We start from the raw sequence: 20,307 nt of genomic DNA, 5'->3' as shown, positions 1-20,307 counted from the left end.
TTATGAATCACATGCATTTTTGATAAATGATTGTAAGATCATAACTGATTATAAGATCATTCTGAACTGTCTTTCCATGGCTTGCCATCCACTTAACACAATGCAGGTGTTTAAGTAATAAAATTAGAAAAATTGTCATTGGGAGAAACTTAAACAATGCTTAAACAATGTCAACATCATATGTCAAACCTGAATAAACTGCATAAAATTAATGATACAAAATAAATTTGTGATGTGCAATAGTTGTGGTCTTGACCGGTCTTGAAATAAAATTCTTAGTCCTCTTTGTCTGAGACCGAGACGAGACCAAGTAAAAATGCGGTCGATTCCAAGACGAGATCAAGTACAAACTTCCAGAGGATTCACCACCGTCCCATTTGCAGCATAAGGTCCTCCCACCTGCAGTCTCCGGGCTGCAGCGATATATACTTGGATTGCTCCCCGAGTGCTAAAGCAATAGCTGTACTCTGGGATGGGTTAAACACAGAGGTCACATTTTGAGTATGTGTTACATACTTGACAAGCATGTCACAGTTTAACATAAACCTATTGAATTTGACACAATTTTGGTAAATCCTTTCTTTTCATTCAAATTAATTTGAATTTATTTGAAATTGTGTAAGTTTGCAGATGTGCCTTTAATTTCTAGATCCTTCTGGGTCACTGTATGTTCTGCAGTTACTGACATTTGCTCATGATCAGGTGTTGAGAGGTGTTGAAACTGAAGAAGAGTCATTAAAGTCAAGGTGACAATTTCCTCAACTTCCTACTCCACCTTCATTCCTTTTCCCTTTTCCATTTGGTGAAAGACAAAGAGAGGGTTTAAAAAAAGGTTAGGTAAACAGCACAACACTAAAAAGAACATATAGAGACACTTTAAATGACTGATTTGATGTACTTTAATTTAAAACAAATTCTACTAGATATTACATTTTTAAAACCCCACAAAAAACTGCTATAATACACAATAAAATGATCAAACAGTGCCAAGCTGTCACTGGAGCAGTACCCTTTTAAAAGTTCTACAATTGGGGTACTTTTTGAAAGGATACTGCACCAGTTATGGATCATTTTTTACCTTTTTTTTTTTTAAAAAAAAGGGATCACGTAGCAATATATTCACAATCAATGTGTCAGGATTAAGGTAAATAGCAATTGTAACCCATTTTCAGTTCCATAAAGTAACAAATAAAAAGGGGACAATAGCAATTTTATCTATAGACACTATTCAAGTACACTGTACTGTTTTTACACACTAATTTTTTTCATTTATTTCAATACCATAAAAATCAATTGGTAACACTTTACAAAATGTTGTATTAGTAAACGGATTCGCTAACATAAACAAACAGTAAACAATATAGTTTTTCAGCATGTATTATTCTTATTATTAATGTTTGTTAATGTCAACACAGTTATTCATGTTAGTTCATTGTACATTAAATAATGTTAACAGTTACAACATTTGATTTTATGAATGTACTGATAAATGCAGGTAATTATAATGAACTAAGAATAATAAATGCTGTTGAAGTATTGTTCATTAGTTCATGTTATCTAGAATGCATTTACTCTTAACAAATCCAGCCTTATTGTATTACCAATGAATTGATGTATTACTGGTATTTAGTATTCTAGTTTAAGTGCACTGAAGAACAACCGAAGTAGAACTATACTTATAATAAGTGTATTGGTAGTGTATAACTTTTACACTTTTATTTAGCATGAAAAATAACCATGCCGTATAAATGTATGGTCTGGTATATTTCTAGTACATTCAACTGTATTTTTACTTGGTTGGGATATTAGTATTGAGTCAGATCTGAATGTAAGTAAAGTTAATAAGTAAGAGGAGCAATTTCAGTGTTATGGACATGACATTTGCAGTCAAAACTTGACATATAAATTCACAGAGAATGCATGTATTACCAATGTATTAAACCATGATGATAGTGTCCAGACATCAGAAAAATATCAGTCTAGATACGAGTTTTCTATTTAACATGAGGGAAACGTGCATGTGCTATGGATGTGACAAAAACGTCTCCCAAAAACTTGTGTTTAATAGGAATTCTGTGAATAAAAGGCACAAACCAGAAGCATTAATACCCAACAAATGGAGAAAGGATGGCTCTTCAAAGACCATTTTATTTTTGAGGAAGAAGCAACATTATGGACATGAGTCATCATGACATTTCTCTTTCATGGGAAATAATGCGAAAATGCTTTAAAAACAGTAACAGAGACTTTGCATGGGTAATTAAACTACAAAATAGTGATGTAAGATTTAAAACTTTGGGCATGCAAATATCAATGTTATATGAAAAGTATATAGAGTTAGAACCCATGCTTTCTGAAATACTGGAGCTTTGTTTTTCTCATAAAGACTAAAGTTATAAAAAAACTTGGTATTGCTAAAAATTGTATTTTAGAGGTGGTGGAATGGGAAAAAATATTATTCATTTCAAGTTGACTTTGAATTATTCCAAATGTCCTCCAGGTGGGAGTATTTCTAATTTCCACACGTGCAGGAAAAATACACTCTTTAAGTTATGAATGTATAAAAATAAGCTTTTGTATTGAATTTCACACTGTGTTGTATCTTTTGTGAATTGTGTTTATTTGGCCGCTGTGATCTTCTCTCTAACTCTGCGGCGCAGCTCCTGTCTCAGCAGGTCTCTTTCCTTACGGATGCCCTGGAGCACTGTACGGTTCTCCTGAGCTCTCCGCACCAGATACGGCAGTGTGTCGTCCACTGTCCCGTACGGCACGGACTTGTACACTGAGAAACCATGCTGAGCTAAAAGAGGAGAAAAATCAAGAACAAATCCCCATTTAGTGCTACTTTAGATAATGTTATGATCCTATCATGAACTTCTTACCAAGAGTGAGAGAGACATGGTCACACATTCCCAGTAGTTGACCAAAACAGACCGAGCTACTGTCTCTGTTGATCCCCAACTCTAACATTCTGAAATACAGAAAAAAAATATATAATTACATTACACATATATAGCCTCCTGCTGGCAATACTTTGAGAAATGACCAATCTATGGCAAGTTAGTTACACTAAAGGTTTACCGTGTTACTGTCCGCCGGACTGATTCTTCATTGTGAGTTGCAACAATAATCATGTAGCGTTCAGGTTTCTCAGAAATGAGGTTGAGCATAATCTCCAGACATCCATTATAACTACACATAAATGTAGACATATAAATACAGTGACTGAAAAGAGACGTTGGACATTAAGTCACATTTAAAATGTAAAGTGGCAATGTGTCATTAACAGTTACATATCAATTACTATTTATTGTTCAGTATCCATACCTTTCGTTAGTTTTCTCCCATGATTCATGTATCGGATCTGTCCGCTCCTCCTTTTTCGCTAGATTCCTCTCTTTGTCCATATAAGCACCTCTGACAAGTTTTACACCAAGACAAAACATCTGATCCGCAGATGTCTGAATGGCATCAAGCAACAAGGTCCTTGATTCCTGCAGACATATCATGCGCTTTTTGACCTGCACTGATACACGCAGCTTTACATGAAAAAAATTATTATTACTGATCATTATTAAGATCATGATGGTCACCCAGCCTGACCTGAACCAAAGCAAAGCTCTTGACACTCATTTAATACAAGCATTGAGATGTGTGCTGGTCAAAATAATCAGCAGTTTAAACTAACCTAAGCTGGTTTGCTGTCTTCTTTCAGCTTGGCCAGGCCTCAGACTAAGAGTTTTGCGTATTTTCAGCTGATTAGATTTGAAGACCAACTAGGCCAGATAAAAACCAGCGTGACCAAACTAAAGACCAGCTTAAACCACTTTAGAAGTTGTTTTTCAGCAGGGGGAAAACATATACAGTATTTTTTAGTTACGATGTACCAACCTTAAGATAGCACTGGTATGTGTTCCAGATCCAGGCACTTTGTTGATTGAATTTCTTCATCATGGCCATAGTAATGAGCGAAAGAGCAGGGTTTATATAAGTGTACTCAGCATCCACCAGAACACGAACTTTATTAGCACTGGCCTGTCAGTTGACAAACACGAAGAAAACGCTTTCTTAGACTTTTTTGGAGCATGCTTTTGACTGATGTTTTATCTCTTAGAAATATTGGCACCTCTCCTATTTTGTTGAGTCTCTGAAGGCCACACAGGAAATGTGCGTTTTCACTCTCTGATAGGCCAGAAAATAGGATTTGCTATTGGAAAAAAACATTTCTCTGGTCACATATATAATCTTGGTACATACATATAGAAATCAGACACTGTGCAAAATGTAATGCTATGGGGATAAACGCTTTGAAGATGAATTTAGTCACCACGGCCATATGCTGTCCATCTGTACCAGGGTATGATAATGTTTATGTACTTGATTCTGCAGGGAGTCAACATCTTTCTTTTCTTTTTTTCAAATTGACATGACGTAAGATTAGTCAGACAAATGGTTTTGTGAACTCTAAAAAAAGATTTGTTGGTTCAACTTAAAAAAGTAAGTTACCTGGTTGCCTTAAATTTATTGTTAACTAATATATTAATAATTAACCCAAAATTTATAAGGCAACCACTTTTTTAATTAAACCAACTTTTTTTTACAAAGTGTGTTTAATAAACATAAATATATAAATAAATACATATATCAATTACATATACAGTTATACAGTTCATATATATGACATCTATTGTTTAATACCTCTCCTTCCATGGCTCTAATAAGCAAGTTTAGATCATACTGTTTAGTCTTTAACAGGGAAGTCAGCTTAACCTGTCCAAATTAAAAAAAGAGTTGAAGACGACAAAGGATTTTTAAATCTATGAACACATGAGTTAGTGTTAGCTTTATATAAATAGCTTTATGTTGTGAAACCTACACACAGCTCAGGTCTAAGAAGCGCTGTGATCTTCAATTGCATCATTGGATTTTTACTCCAGCCTTTACTGTGAGACATGTGCACACATTCCAACATGGCTACGAGGTTGTCCTCATATCGACGTTCCCTGTATGTGTAGAGAAAAGTGTATCAAAAACTAAATTCTCTCCATCCCATTTTGTGGGACTCGGAGTACTGAAAAGATGATTATGAAGGATATTTTCTATTTCATTAGGCCCTGCACTTTAAAAGTGAAAACTTAAAATCTACCTTGAAATATCACTTCAATTAGTAACACTTTAAAAAATTACGTTTTATTAACCTAAAGTGAAAAGTTTTCACCTAAAGTTTAAGTGTTACCAATTATTGAAGTAATATTTTAAGTTGATTTAACTTTTCACTTTTTTCAGTGTGTGGTGTTACTCCACATTAAGAAAAGCCCACCCAATGATAAGCTAATATCTAAAAATGTAATTTTATTTAATGGCAAGAGTTAAAATGCTAAACTCTTGATATGACATTCTCTGAATATTTTACCCAGTGCTTTCTCCTAGGTCCTCTTCAATAGGAACGGCCAGCATGGGATGAAGCCCAAATGAGGCAATCTTTTGCATGGATTCTGCAATCTCCCCTTCAGTTTCCCCAGCAACAAACTGAGCGTACACAGATGGACGCAGGGCCATTGAGAAAACTCGCTTACCCAACACTATCCTTGCAATGCTCATTAACTTTAAAAGAGAAAGAGATGACAGAAATGTAGTCATGTTTCAATACGACTGGCGACTAACAGCAAAGGATTTAAGAGATGGAAAACATGATGCTTAGTATACAATAGAAACATTTCAGTTCAACATTAAAATGCTTAAGTTTGGAGAGAAACAGAATCGCAATTAACCCTTATGGGTTGTTGAGGCCATTTTTGAGTTTTTTTTTAAAATGTTGTTATAATGGAAGTCAATGGGGCAAAAAGCCCCAAACAACTAAATTGGGAGAAAACAATCTGATGCTGCACAAAAACTAAAAATGCATCAAAGCCAATGTTTTTACTAATCTTTGAATAAAATCTGATGCTGCACAAAAACTACAAATGATGAAGATCATTTTGTGTTTTTTCCCACCAAATCATTGACAGAATTCAAAGAAATCCAAAAGAAAAGAAATTGGAATTCCAATAATTTAATGAAATTTCAGGGTTAAAATGACAATATATATATATATATATTTTTTTTTACAAAAAAACCTTAAGGTTTTAAGGCCTTACAGACAGACGTACAATAAAATGTTTCAAATGTCATCCCCTAGAAAATAATTCCAAGTTAATTTTGTGTCCTGTCATTTTAAACATCTGGTGAAGTGTGTCCAATACAAATTCCCACTCATAAGTTAAAGGGGACGCAATTTTTAATTTCTGAAGTGTTGCCCAACCCTGATAAAGTTTAATGACATACATCTGACAGGAAGCAACAATGTTTGTACACAGAATTGGTGTGATACATTTAAAGGCGGAGTCCACGATGTTTGAAAAACGCTTTGGAAAAGGAGACGGGCCGACTACCAAAACACACTTATAGCCAATCAGCAGTAAGGAGCGTGTCTACTAACCGATCCTTGCCGGGTTGCGTATGTGTGGGGCGAGTCTATCAACAGAAGGTCCAGATTCTATAGGGGTAGAGGCGTGTTTGTTTAGGTGATTTCAAATATCAACATTGGCTTTCAAACATCGTGGACTCTGCCTTTAAAAAGACAGTACATTGATCTGTAATAAGGGGTCTGGAACAATAAATATTCTTCATTCATTTCACTTTGTAGCACTGTTGATTTCAAAACACATATAATTACAGTAAACTAACCTAAAAACTAGAACTGAGACGAGCAAAAGAGGGGGACAGTCGTACTTGGGCATGATTCGGTTAGGTTAGGTATGATGTGAGCGCATATGCACCAGGGGCCTCATGTATAAAACTGTGCGTAGGATTCTTACTAAAAGTCTACGTACGCACAAAAGCCAAAAATGGCATACACCAAAAATTATGAAGACTTATAACAAAGCAATGTTCCCTTTATAAATCACAGATCACCAGCAAGTTTGCATACATGAATCATCCTAATATCCCACCTCGCAAGCCCATTCTCCTGTCAAGTTTGTTTTTTTATAAATCACAACCTTTGCGTGGGAACTGGCGTACGCACGTTTCCAGCCCTGTTTTGTGCGTACGCACGCTTTATACATGAGGCCCCAGGTGATGCTGAATAACTAGAAAAATATGATGCAGTTTGCCTCACCTTATTACAGTTGCTAACCAGCAGAGGGAAAGAGCAAAGTCTGAAGACTCCCAGTGCTCGGATGAGTTCCCCAAAACTCTTCACCTTAAATGCTTGCGGGTCCTCAAATGTCAGAAAGGCTGTAGGCTTACAGAGGTCACCACCTCCACGCTTTACCGCCAAAGACTGCGGGTCAGCCATGCTCATGAGCCGCAGAGACAGAAAACGATGGAACGTGGGGGGCCGATAAAGAAAATACATCTCTATTGTACTTATACTAGTTAAAGAAGCTAAAGGATATTTATTCAATCAGTTATAAGTAGATCCCTGTATTTAACAGATTCTCTAATCTGAATAGTTGTAACAGTGATCCATTTTAGCGTTATCTTTTTTCAGTTTGAGGAATTGCTGTGTTTACTTAGATATGGTGTTTTCACAAACACAACTCACATACAGTCATTCAACATACAAACACAAACATTGTTTTTCATCAATGACACCTGCAAGCATTAAAAAGGAAAAAGCCAAAGTTGTGAAATCAGTTTAATGTTCAATTTCCTAAACATGTTAATACCACATGTATGTAACGTAGTCACAACAAGTCCTTTGAAAGTCACAAAAAACATAATAAATACATTTTCTTACCTTTTTATGGACGCTACAACCAATACTTGCAACTCTAAGGTTCTGTCCAACTTTTACAGTCCAAATAAACAAACGGGAACAGAGATCATGAATGGGGGGTAGAGAGAGGGGAGGTTTAGTTTAGGTCTGTTGGTTAATCACTGACATGAAGTCTGAACTTTGGGACATAAAGGGTAAATAACAAATATTCAATATCCCTCCCCTCCATTAAATATGATGGAGCATCAATAATAACACTACAAATAATTCTGTTAAGGAACAACACCAAACATACGGTTGACATTGGCTCAATTAGTCGATTAGGTTTTGATTTTACATGGATTAGGTTTTTTACAATGTGCACCCCAAGCAGCTTTACTGAAACCTATAAACATTTGGGAGTGGTTTCCCGGACAGGGTTTGGGTTAATCCAGCACTAGGCCTAAATTATATTGGGATATTGAAGTAGTTTTTACAAACACGGCTTACAAAAAACAATACTGGCGTGCATCTTGGGACAAAACAGCACTGTTATATGTTAAGATACGTCAGTGCAAGATGTTTTTAAATGAAGGCAGCTCAAACATTCATTTTAGTATGGACTAGGATAAGCCATGTCCGGGAAACCGCCCCTTGAAGTCATTTTATAAAAACAAGAGACATTAAACTTATGTCCAGATCAAGAATCCCCCATTTTAATCCTTTATGTAAAGAAACAGATCATACAAATGCATCTGAATGCGGTAAGTAACATTGCTGAGCAGTAAACATGATAAGCAAGAGAACCGAGCAGATGTCAGATGACCTTGGGTCTTGGGAAGAAGACAGACTTTGGGGTTTAGCAAAGTGATGTGTAAGAGAAAAGGCCATGCTGAACTTTGCTCTTAATAGACAATACTAACAAACTAGGAGCAAAAATTAACTCATTAACTCCCAAACCCCTGGACCTGCCTACAGTATGAACCAAAATAACTCTATTTTGTTGGCGAAAAATGCATCTTCACTATGAATCTTAACAGTATTCAAGTCCATGTAAAGTCATTTCAGAAAATATTTTTTATATTACAAATGTTTAGGAATATACTGCTGAAACGTGTTACAAAAGACTGAACTATGTAGTACTGAACTGTGGAGTTACAGCGTTTAATAGTTTTTCCACATTTGTTTTCTAGATTATTTGGGCGGGGCTAACACAACTCAGTATCCATTTAGGTTGCAGCAGTGTTTGAAAGTTGAGAAAGGGCAGCTTTCCTGCGAGTGGGCGTGGTTTCAGCACAAAAAGCAGACACACCCCCACATTTAAAGAAGAAAATCCTGTTTCCAAGATTTCAATGACCTTTTAATCATTTAAATTTGGCTGGGTGGTTAATATCACATATTTCAGTGAGATCACATTTAATATCAGACTTTACATTTAATATAGACTTTTAGCCAAAAGCAAGCAAAAAATTCCCAGATTGCTCCTTGTGTTACTAAATACGCTGTGCAAAGACAATGTTTTTACTATTTTATCCTGTAACATCAATCACAGCAGAAAGGCTTTTAGTTTGAATACATGACAGATATGCTAAAAGCAAACGTCAGCACATATACGATAATCTTTACACAAGGGTGAACATCACTCAACCATAAAGCCTTAATGCACACCAGTGGAAAAATTAATGTCAAACTACAAAAAGCAATATTTTAAAACAATGCAACACACAACTGACGAGAGTGTCATGTTCTGTCTGTATACCATTTATTAAATTCATTCAGGTTGTAACACAATTAACTTGACATTTCTTCCTAGCCTGATATGCCAGATACCTCAAACTTGCAGTGTAAACAGAAGCTATCTTAATATAGAAAAATGATTAAATAGGTTGCCAGTTTTGATATTAGATTAAAAACCTAGTTTATGATTTGGTAAAGTACTGCAAAACAGTAAGCAGGCAGACAAGCTAAGCGGTCGGATGTAATGAAACGGATCCAAAGTTGTATACTGGTGGAGAGCCAAACCGAGAAAGCACAATGGAATCAGTATGAGCCTTGATTCTGACCCCTGTAACCTCCACGCTGATAGTTCTGCTTCTGCTGGTAACCGCCTCCTTTCTGATCTGTTAGACAGACACAAAACAGAAAAAAAAAACACAGTTAGAAAACCACAGACGTACTCTTCAAGACATTTCAAGATATTCAGCCTTTAAGTTTGTCAAGGAAGACGAGAAAGTGTGAAGTAGGGCCTCTGAACGACCAAAAAGTGAATTCCCATCGCATTTATTAAAAAAAAGGAAGTGATGAGTGAGCAGGTAAATGGGTGGATGAAAAGATGAAAGATTAATTTAACAGGTTCATAACCACCTCGTTGGTAACCTTGCTTCTGGTGGTAACCTCCCCTCAGTTCTGGAACTGCATAGCAATAAGTGTTTAGAAACACAGCTGAACATGTGCGTGTACACACACACACACACACACACACACACACACACTCGCACAACAATCAAAACAGCCTCATCATGTGACGACAGGCCAAGTGGTAGGCATACAGCTTTGCTTACATTACAGATATAAGTGCATGAATAGTTACCTCTCTGATAGCCTTGCTTCTGTTGGTAACCTCCTTTTTGATCTGTGTGGAGAAGTCAAGTCAAGTTTAGACTGTGAAAACACCGTGAGGTTTTACTAAAATCGCAGTGTCTCATGTACCTCTATTAAAGTAGCCTCCATAGATGCCTTGTTTAAGGTCAAAGACACGTTCGTTGTTTTCTACCAGGCCACCAAGTTTCTCAGCCAGCTGCAGGGCCATGTTTTGCAGAGAGGTGGGCTCGGTCCTGTGCATTACCACCGTCTGAGTCGGTTGGTCCAGAGAAGCCTAGTGAATCAGAAGGGCAAACGTATGTACGGACAGAGGGTCGAATAGTTCAATTGTTCTTTCAATATGTAAAATTGAATGATCTGTATACCATAAGCTCTTCATTAATGATCATCTTGCTGATGATGCTGTGCACTGTGGGTAACTCCAACTCGAACATCTCGGACAGAGTTCCCATACTGTATAACAGAAGAAGAAATAGAAATGAGGAATCCTCACATAATAAGATATGTTACAGTCTTGTTTACAGTACAATCAGGCTGTGATTTGATTGACGTGTAAGTACCTGATTGAGTCATACACGCTGCTGTAGGTGAACAGGTAAGTGCGCAACGACTCCTCCTGGATCTTCCTGTAAGTTAAGAAAAATGAGATCAAAGTAGGGCTGCAACTAACAAGTATTTTCATAATCGATTAATCGGCTGATTCTTTTTCCGATTAATCAACCAATCTGAGAAAACCCTAAATATTTACTCAATTAGATTTTTCACTAATTAAAACCAAATAAGGCACTACATTGATATTTTAAGCCTTAAAAATAAAAGTGTCCTAAATTCATGCATGTAGCTCACGTATAATCAGGGTTCCCACACCTTAGTTAACTTCAAATTCAAGGACTTTCCAGGTCCAGTACCCTCAAATTCAAGGAGTAAATGTGGAGACACATTTCAAGCGAGAGCAAGGTTTTATCGTGTTTTAAGATACACTGTTACAGTTCCCTTTCGAGGGAACTCGCGCTGCGTCACTGCAGTGACACTTTGAGGACGCCTCCAGGGGTAAGTGTGTCTGAATGTGTATATCAAATTCAACCGATGCTGAAGCTTAAAGACAAGACAGGGTGACACAGGAGCCAGGCAGTATATCGCTATCTGAAATATTGCCAAAGACAGCTTAACAGGGACAGAAAAAGTGTGGCAAGGCAGACGCAGCGTCTCGTTCCCTTCTCAGGGAACAACAGTTACATACGTTTTCATGTGTCAAACACAACTATGCAAAAAAGCATTTTAGTATGAATCAACATTCCCATACAGAAGATATAAACATTTAAAGTGAACAGTTTAGCACGTGTGCTTAAAAGGCTAGAATTTTTATGATATCATCCTACACTAGACAGGGAATATAATATGGATTTTTTTCCAGAAAATAGATTCAAGCATTTTCAATGACCTGTATCTATGTATATATATTTTCAAAAACTTCCCAGGGCCTTGAATTTTTTCCTCAGATTAATAAACTTTTAAGGATTTGTGGGAACCCTGTATAAAGAAACAGTGCCTGATCACAAAATCATAAACGCCATATTTACATCGAGTCTATACACTGAGTATCTCCCGTGCATTACGAACCTTACGAGCATTTCCCGCACACGTTGTGTTTCTGGGAACAGATCCCACACCTTGCTGTTCATCTTCTCATTGATTATAAAGGAATGGCAGGTTCTCCAATCTCCCATCTTCATAGCCTTGCTGGCAGCTACGACATGCTCCCTCATGCTCTCAGGAGGACCTGTGGACAAAATCAAACATAGGTTAAAGCAATGTTAGCTCTCATTCGTGCCAATTAAAGTAAATCTCCCTTTGCCCTCTCACTCACCCAGCAGTGGCTGTCTCTCGCCCACCCTGAGCTGGTGGTGGAACTGTTTGCTTATCATCCTACGGCGGGCATCGAACTCGTGGGCTGCCATGTAAGGGATCTCCAGCAGCATGGCTGACACCAGGTACACACACTCCAGAAGCTCCAGGTTAATGTGCATGTGGAATGGCACCTGACAGATTTGAAATATTACATCATTAAAAACGGGCTAACCGGACGTGACATGGGGGCCTGGCAGCATCGACAATCCCATTTTTTAATTCGAAGTTGTGACTTAATTTCGATCGATTTCGATTTAAAATCGAAATCGTGACACCCTTAGTGTGCAGAGCATATTTTTTAAAACAAGTTATATAAAACTACACATACACAACATGCCACATTCTTGTACAGTGTATGCCGGAGCGGGAATGTGGCTTTACCTGTCGCCTCTTCTCGATCTTTTCCTGTTCAGCATTTCTCTCCTGCATATTCCTCATGAGAAGCCCCTGTCCCAGCAGCTCTTTGGCTCTGCCACTTGACTGGATGTCCAAGAGCGCGTTGTGTGCATCTTTTATCATGCCCTGACGGAAAGCACAGATACCTAGCTGCACCATGGTCCTGTTGTACAGAATCTGAAAAAGAGAACAAAAAAACATTCACCAATTTCTGGGCTAAAGATCGTTTTTAGATGAAAACATTTGAAAGTAAGTTATGTGCGTTTGTACCTGGACAGGAGGGTCGGCGTGCTGGATGTTGTCCTGTAGGTGACTCATGAGCATTAGGTCCCTGGCCTGGTACCAGCGACTGTGCAGGGCATGATGGTAGATATGGCATAGGATAGCGCATGTGCGGATGCGGTCTGTGCGGTCCTTAGCGTAAATAAACTTACACAAACGGTCCATAATAATAGCACTATCCTCTCCCTCGCTTTCCTCCTGATCCTGTTCCGACTAATGGAGACAAAACAGAGATATTTGAGAGAGGGCAAAGGTTAACCGCTAAATTTAAACTCTCATCACCAAACAAAGACTGCTCAAATAAAAGGATGACCCAGAGAAATTGTGAGGGTATGAAGGACCATTTACATTTAGGCACTGAGCAGATGGTTTTATACAAAGCAACATTTTACTTCCGATATACTGAGAGAATTATGATTAGCTTTTCAGTTTTGCATTATACAATGTAGTGATTTTTAGAAATTGCAACAATTGTTATTCAGTTATATGAATTTTTTTGCTTAGCACCTTCTGGATTCCTGACAACAGATGAAACACATATTTATCACCGATTAAAGTCTGTGTAAAGTCTAACTTTGAAACACTGAATTCTAGACTCACTTTAGTCTCTCCCTGTAGACCCAGGCTGCGTCGGTGTGCCTTGTAGTCAAACTTATAGTAGGTGTGCATGATCCTGCGCAGATAGACGCGACACACTTCCTCTGTGCTGCCTTTAGTCTCCAGATACTGTAGAAGTCGGTCAATGATGCCGCAAACATGACTCTCATCCTTTAGATTATCAACATACTCTGCAAGAACGAGAGAAGGACCGATATAAAGCCACAAAAACATAGATCACAGGATTGCTGGCCCACTCAGATGAGCTTGTGTGAAATGACTGAAATCAGGATCTACTTTACCTTGTGAATGAGGGTCGGTGTTCTGCATGATTTTGGTGAATTCTTCATCCATTCTTTCCACCAGAGTCAAAATACAGCCACGGACACGGAAAGGCTAAGAAAAATATGCTAGGGATTAGATTTGTGATAATTTTTCCGTTTTAACTTTTAAAATTTTTATGGTTATTGTAAAATTATTTGTCAAACTGTTTGCAAGTTTATAAAAATCATTAATTGAACTTAGCCTAAAGCACCTGCACTACAGCTATAAACAAGCAGATAGAAAGACTCAATGCATTTTGTGCTGTAACATGGTCAAGCAGACCATTAACATTTTGTATAAATCATGTTCATTAAAAAAAAAAAAAAAAAAACATTAAACAGGCATCCTAAAAAATGCATCAAAATTGGGGTAAGGTGAACCCAAAACAGCCCAGTTAATATGTATGGATGTCTAAAGAATAATAGAGGAGTTCAGATGCGAAGTCAAAGTGCGTGTTTTCATGTAAATGAGCATTTTTTATCAGGCTCTTATGTTTAGGTTCAGTCATTTTACTTGGCAATAAAAAGGTCACAAACTGAAATGCCTTCTCTGTCATAAATGTCACTTTAGTCATTAGTATTTAACAAATTTGACTGTTTTCACTGTAAAACCCTTTAAGACAAAAGTGCATGCCTTTTGACACAAAAATCCACTTTCTTTGGGAAAGACTGTAAAAGGTTACAAAATCACTGAAGATACAACTAGAAACTTTGCAAGTAATGAAAGTCAGATTGTAAAAAAGAAGAAACTAAACCACACATTAGGGGGTGTTGTGATCTGTGTCACAGTCAAATCAGGTTGTATTCAGGTCCAAGGACTCACAAGGGACCAAAATTTAAATGTGAAACCCAGTCATCTTATGTGCACTTTGATGAGTTTGCTGTTGGTGTATTCTGCCAAAAAACTATAATTTTTTAATGGCCTACGGCTGAAATTAAGTGGATTTGAAGAGTGATTCTCAAACATTTTCTGCGTGCCCCCCCCCCCCCTTTGTATACAGCGCCTCCTCAAAGAAAATGTATGACTTAAAACATGACTTTAATTAAAGTGTTAAGTTTTATAAACATATTTAAATATACAATGCAAAGCTCTTGGTTATAGCCTTATTTATGGTAAATTAATGCATTTGATAATGTCAGATGGCATGGCTCCCAGTGTGAGAACCACTAAACTAAGTGCTTCTCCATTGCATAGTACCCCTTGGTTTGGGTCAGGCCAGTTTACGTTTATGGGATTTTCCATTGGGTGCAGTATGTAGTACCAGATACTTTTTTTCATACCACCTCGGTTGGGGTTCCAAGCAAGCCGAGCTGATAATAAAACGTGATGCAAAAACACCGTAGATCACTGATTGGTCTTAGAGAATTATCTCTACCAGCGTCATCGCTATAATGTAAAACATTAGCTTTACATTCGTGCTAGCTTGCGCGGTCTCGAGTAAAACTGTTGACATCTGTGCTTTGCTGTAAGTTCCCAAACTCCCTTTTAGTGATGAAAAACATCAACATGTTGTGAATCAGAAACACTATAACAGTTTTTTCCAGACTTGCAGTTTGTGGCAGCACATTCTTGACGCTCACATTCGCATATGGGCGTTTCATCAGACGCACGTGATACACGTCTGGAACCGAACATTACTTCCGGTTTCGTTTTTTTAATGGTCTGACTAGTTGCTAAACTGATCTCTTGAACAAATGCCTAATCGAAAATAACAAATGTTTTGGTTTCCTAGGTAATCTGTGTTGTTTAATTTTGCTTGTTATATAAATAAACCATGTTTAAGGAACTTTGTTGTTATTTATTCTTAGCTGAGTTTACCGAAAGTTACGTGCGGACCGCAACAGCCGCTTGTTTATGTTGTTACTGCTGAAAAATGTCTATATGAAATGCAACTTCAATGAGGCTCAGCGGAGCACATCGACCGACACCACGTGTGTTTGAACAGAAACTGTCTTGTGAGACTGAGGTAGTGATAAACACGATGTGCAAACATCTATTTGTGGTGGCCAATTTTAATTTTGTGGCGGACTGAGAAATAAATAAATGTATGGGGATGTACAACGGCGCTTTCACTTGTATGATGTCATGGCAGTAGGCAGTGCAAATATAATGACACGCCTATAATCCCCATTACTAAACTCAATGGAAAAGCTAACCAAGCCAAAGTGAGGTGAGCAGACCCGACCTAAACCGTGGGGTACTATGCAATGGAAAAACGCCATAAGGTATTTGATAAACATAATCCATGCCGAAAGCATGTTAATGTCAAATCTCATGTTTGACAGAGGAGGCGTTTATCGGCTTTTGCATCTCAGGTCGTCAATGAGTTGCTGTTCAGGTTACCCAGTGACTAGACAGTTTTCTACTAGCCTTACATTACATCATCTTAAAGTGAATATAATTTCTTAAATGCAAACAAGAGAGTCATGAATACTTCAGAATGTGTAATGCTGACCTGGTCAGAGACTGCCAGATTCTCGCTGTCCTCAGCAATGTTCTCTCCAATAAAGATATTGGTGTTGTTAAACAGGATGTCCAGCAGCTCATCAATGCATTCCAAACACTTTTTCCACATGTCAGCCTAATGAGAGAGAGAGATGAAATCTGAATTAAATCTCGAGTGGGCATTATGACACATTCTTATCGGCGTAAGTGTCTTACCTTCATGAAGGCAGCCAGGTTAGGGTTGTAGTCATAAAGGGAGGCAATGATGTTGAACTTGATTTTGACAAGAATGCCCTCACCGAGGTTATTCTCATTAGCGATGCCTGCGAGAGCATGAAGGAGCTCAATCTGAGCAGCTCTGCCAGACAAAAACAACAACACCACATCATTAAGAAAGTGCACACTTCTTCATTGGGTCAATTACAAAATAACATTTGAAAAACTTGTATGTTCACCATAGAGATGTGTTCAGTAACTGGGTTACACATGTAACAGTCTGTCTTTTGTTATTGTCTTTTTCATACCTGTCTGTTCCCTTCTTGCCTCGTGCCTGCAGGATCTCGCTGAGTTTCTTTATCACGACAGCAGTGTTGATCTCTGTGCCTTTAGCGAACATTTTAGGCTTCTCCTTCACCAGTGGTACGCCTCCCTTTACCTTCTCCCAGCCTCCCTCCTCTCCCTCTCCTCCCTCTTCCTCACCCCCTTCCACCAGTCGATCAATCTTCTGGACCCTTTTCTTTTTTGGATCCTTCTTGCGATCAGATGGTTTATCGCCATCTTGTGTTCTGTGAGGATCAAGTAAAGAAAGACATTTGAATATAAATGTGAAGATAAACATGCGAGAGACTAAACAGCTCGAGGCTAAAGCCCATACTTTTTAAGGAAGGCTACGGCCAATGACGCTGCAGTTCCTTCGTTGTCATCACTGTCACTACCGCTGTCCACAGAGTCCGAACCCCAATGCTCATCGTCATCATCGTCGTCGTCATCATCACTCTCAGACTCCTCATCCTAATATTCAGATGAAATGAGTTTGTGTGTCATCACAATACATTACACTAATGCGCAAGTGCCTGTTGAAGTTACATTGTGAAATATTCGACTTACAGCTGCGCCCTTGAGGAACTTGCTGGCCTCTGGGGCTTTCTTCTCCTCCTCCTGAGGCTTCTTTTTCATAAAGCTCTTGGCCGTTGCACCGTCATCTTCACCCTCGTCATCACTTTCAGAGGATGAGCCTGCTCAACAAATACGTTGTTTTTAACACATCTTGAAAAGCAAATCAACCGAACCTATATCAGTTCAAAGACACATGTGGGGAGATGGCTAACCACTCTCAATTTCATCCTTCTCCTCCTCTTCATCAGCTGACTGCTCTGGGTTCTAAAATAAAAACCAGAGAAACACAGATTACACCTCAGAACAGCCATGAAATCCCAAACGTGTCCACAAAACAACAGCATTTTGCTTTACCTCTTTATAGCTAGCAATCTCCGTTTCGAACTCTTTGTTGTATTTGCGGATCTTCTGACGCAGCGTGCTCAAGGCTTTAGCGTTGTTTTTGTTCATCTTCTTTTTCCCTTCCTTGTCCTCCCATAGCTATTTACAAAGACAAAGTTGCTCACCACTCACAAAGCACCCGGTAACGTGTCTCTTCGCGAAATATGCGACTATAGACTTCCTGTTTGATATGTCTGCAGTATCTTATACATAGTTGGTTGAGGTAGTCCTCTAGATCAGCGAGCAGGCGGACATAAAACTGCGGCACCCCCTCCTTGTCCACGATTGTTTTACTTTTATTGAACGCTCGACACAACTGTTCGAACTCCTCCAAGCATTTGGACATGTCTCGGATCTTCATGGCATTGCGAATGGTCTTGATTAAGTTGGTGAGCTCCTCAAACCTGGAAAAAATCAGGATGTGTGAACAGCAGGTTATAAATGTAGCATCTTTAGATTGGTGAAACCACAGAAAACCTGAAGACTATTCTGATCACCTCTTACTATTAATGTTTTTTTTTTTTTTACTAAATGTACTTTTTGTCTGAATGTTTGCCGCACTTGATTTATGAATTGCTTTAGAGATTATTTTGGAACTTGACACCACACATCCCTTTTCACCTTCATTAGACAACGTGATAAAGATGTAATTTAAAACATTTAAGAAAGAAAATTACAGTCATTCTTTCAGACTGATGTAAGTGAGCACTAACCGCTTGTCCTTAGCACTGCGTACTATTCTCTTAGTGTCCTCCTCATCATCACTTAGCAACAGGACCCTAAAGAAAAACAAGTCAACTACTGCATCAAAACAGATCACAACAGAAAATAAACAATACAAAAACATTTACTCACTGCTTATTAAAAGTGGTCCCGCTTGCTTTTGGGGTAATCTCATCGGCGGACGATGATTCTTCCGACTCGCTGTCGGATCCGGTGGCAAAAAAACGGGACATAATAGACGAGTCTTACCGCTAAAATGAGAAATCAAGAAGAAAGATTAAATTAACCTTTCCACTAAACAACAGTAAAGTGACAGGTTCATACCCAGCACGCATGCATTGTGCTTTCACACCAGCACCGTTTCTAGTGCAAAACTGAAGGTTGAGGTGATTTTGTCAAGTAAGATGGCAAAAACCATTCCTGCCAAAAAACACGGTCCTTACTTAAACCTGAACTTAAAATCTGCAGTAATAAGAATGTTTTACAAGCCTGTCTGTAATCTAACCCCAAAATCTCCCTGGTTGAAAGAAATATTGCTCCAGGAACACGTTGTACCTGGCTTACTTAGTTTACTTTACCTTTAAATCCCCGTAGCTTCAACATTGTGCTCTGACAATGCTCAGCCTCATGTCACATGCTTTTATTTCTGATGGTCGTCACACTCTGATGCAATTGTGGCCCCCCCACCCCTCAGTTCACGATAATATCTATATCATATTGAACCTTACGGGGTTTACCAGACAGGGTTTAGATTAATTCAGGACTAGGTCTTAGTTATTTTAGGATTTTTAAGTAGTTTTACAAACAAACCTTACAACAAACTCTACTGGTGTGCATGTTGAGACAAAACAATAACACTTATGCGTGTCAAAATTTGTCAGTAAATAGTGTTTTTAAAATTAAGACACCTCAAACATGGGACATCTTAACTAAAGCTATACGTTGTAATAACCCCTAAAACATGAAAGTGTTAAAAGGTTTGTTTTCCCCTACTGAAACAAAACGCAATACACTTCACACCATTAATGGAGTAAGGCCGAAAATGCAAATACAAATAATGGTAAACAGCTGATGAATTCATAATGGAATATGTATCGAAAACCATTAGATTGTTTATTTTTAGTCCTGTCCACAACACTAACCTTTTATTTTATTCCTAAAATCCACAAGTGCTCTTTATGCATTGCATATTGGACTCTTCTTCTTATATTACATAATTATGACTTGCCATATGAATGCTAATAAAGAAGTTTCAGAACACAGTTTTATATATAAATTATTGCTCTATATGAATAAAATTGAATTATGACGATTATTGAACGATGACATTAGTAGTGCTACAAAATAACGTAAAAAAATAGGGAGAGAAAGACGTAGGGGGATGCTTTTATTAACAGGACAGCCAACAAAACACGCGGAAAACAATAAAACTAACCAAGCAAATGAAAATATAGTAAACATGTATTAACCTAATGTAGGGCTTTGTACATACTGATGTAATCGTATGGACGGAAACGTGCAACCGGCTCCTTCAGGCCTAACCGTAATGTAACGCATACATCTTAAATTCCCGTAGACCTAACAAATACCATATAAATACGAAGAAATGAACTTGCCTGTTATTTTTGAAAACGTCTTTTGTTTGTGAAATCACACAGTGCAGACTTTAAATCCAGATTTGCAATTTGGTAGCACAAGCGACAGCACGCGTCAAAGCCTTGTCGACTTTTCGGGAAAGGAAGAAGCAATGAAGGCGCCAAACCTATTGCTGCCAAACTGCAGTGCCGCCCAAT

General features: G+C 38.1%; 2 protein-coding genes across 6 annotated transcripts; both read right to left on the bottom strand.

Annotated features, from left to right (window-relative positions):
* Positions 1-2,128: 2,128 nt before the first annotated feature.
* prodh2 (proline dehydrogenase 2) lies at positions 2,129-9,333 on the bottom strand. 2 transcript variants are annotated; one of them, XM_055175452.2, is made up of 11 exons: positions 7,784-9,333; positions 7,160-7,638; positions 5,414-5,604; positions 4,877-5,003; positions 4,699-4,770; positions 4,127-4,207; positions 3,892-4,035; positions 3,328-3,539; positions 3,082-3,192; positions 2,883-2,971; positions 2,129-2,800 (listed from the first exon to the last, which is right to left on the bottom strand). In XM_055175452.2, the coding sequence occupies exons 2-11, from the start codon at positions 7,397-7,399 to the stop codon at positions 2,619-2,621; spliced, it is 1,449 nt and encodes a 482-aa protein (XP_055031427.2). In that variant the 5' UTR covers positions 7,400-7,638; positions 7,784-9,333; the 3' UTR covers positions 2,129-2,618. The 2 variants fall into 2 exon arrangements, with proteins under 2 accessions (XP_055031427.2, XP_055031428.2); XM_055175453.2 differs by having other exon boundaries at positions 3,328-3,494.
* A 148-nt stretch (positions 9,334-9,481) lies between these two features.
* Positions 9,482-20,289, bottom strand: eif3c (eukaryotic translation initiation factor 3, subunit C). 4 transcript variants are annotated; one of them, XM_073866547.1, is made up of 23 exons: positions 20,131-20,289; positions 18,647-18,765; positions 18,505-18,570; positions 18,006-18,195; positions 17,765-17,890; positions 17,623-17,674; positions 17,402-17,529; positions 17,169-17,305; positions 16,819-17,079; positions 16,511-16,652; positions 16,284-16,430; positions 13,828-13,921; positions 13,529-13,716; positions 12,917-13,141; positions 12,632-12,823; positions 12,210-12,381; positions 11,963-12,122; positions 10,903-10,968; positions 10,708-10,795; positions 10,451-10,616; positions 10,332-10,373; positions 10,106-10,153; positions 9,482-9,861 (listed from the first exon to the last, which is right to left on the bottom strand). In XM_073866547.1, the coding sequence occupies exons 2-23, from the start codon at positions 18,745-18,747 to the stop codon at positions 9,782-9,784; spliced, it is 2,871 nt and encodes a 956-aa protein (XP_073722648.1). In that variant the 5' UTR covers positions 18,748-18,765; positions 20,131-20,289; the 3' UTR covers positions 9,482-9,781. The 4 variants fall into 4 exon arrangements, with proteins under 4 accessions (XP_073722648.1, XP_055031424.1, XP_073722649.1 ...); XM_055175449.2 differs by having other exon boundaries at positions 16,305-16,430; XM_073866548.1 differs by lacking the exon at positions 10,106-10,153.
* Positions 20,290-20,307: the final 18 nt, after the last annotated feature.

Source organism: Misgurnus anguillicaudatus, chromosome 4, assembly GCF_027580225.2.
Source record: "Misgurnus anguillicaudatus chromosome 4, ASM2758022v2, whole genome shotgun sequence".
Taxonomy (NCBI): Eukaryota; Metazoa; Chordata; class Actinopteri; order Cypriniformes; family Cobitidae; genus Misgurnus; species Misgurnus anguillicaudatus.
Note: the sequence above shows the minus strand (reverse complement) of the source record. Positions and strands in the feature narration are given on the sequence as shown.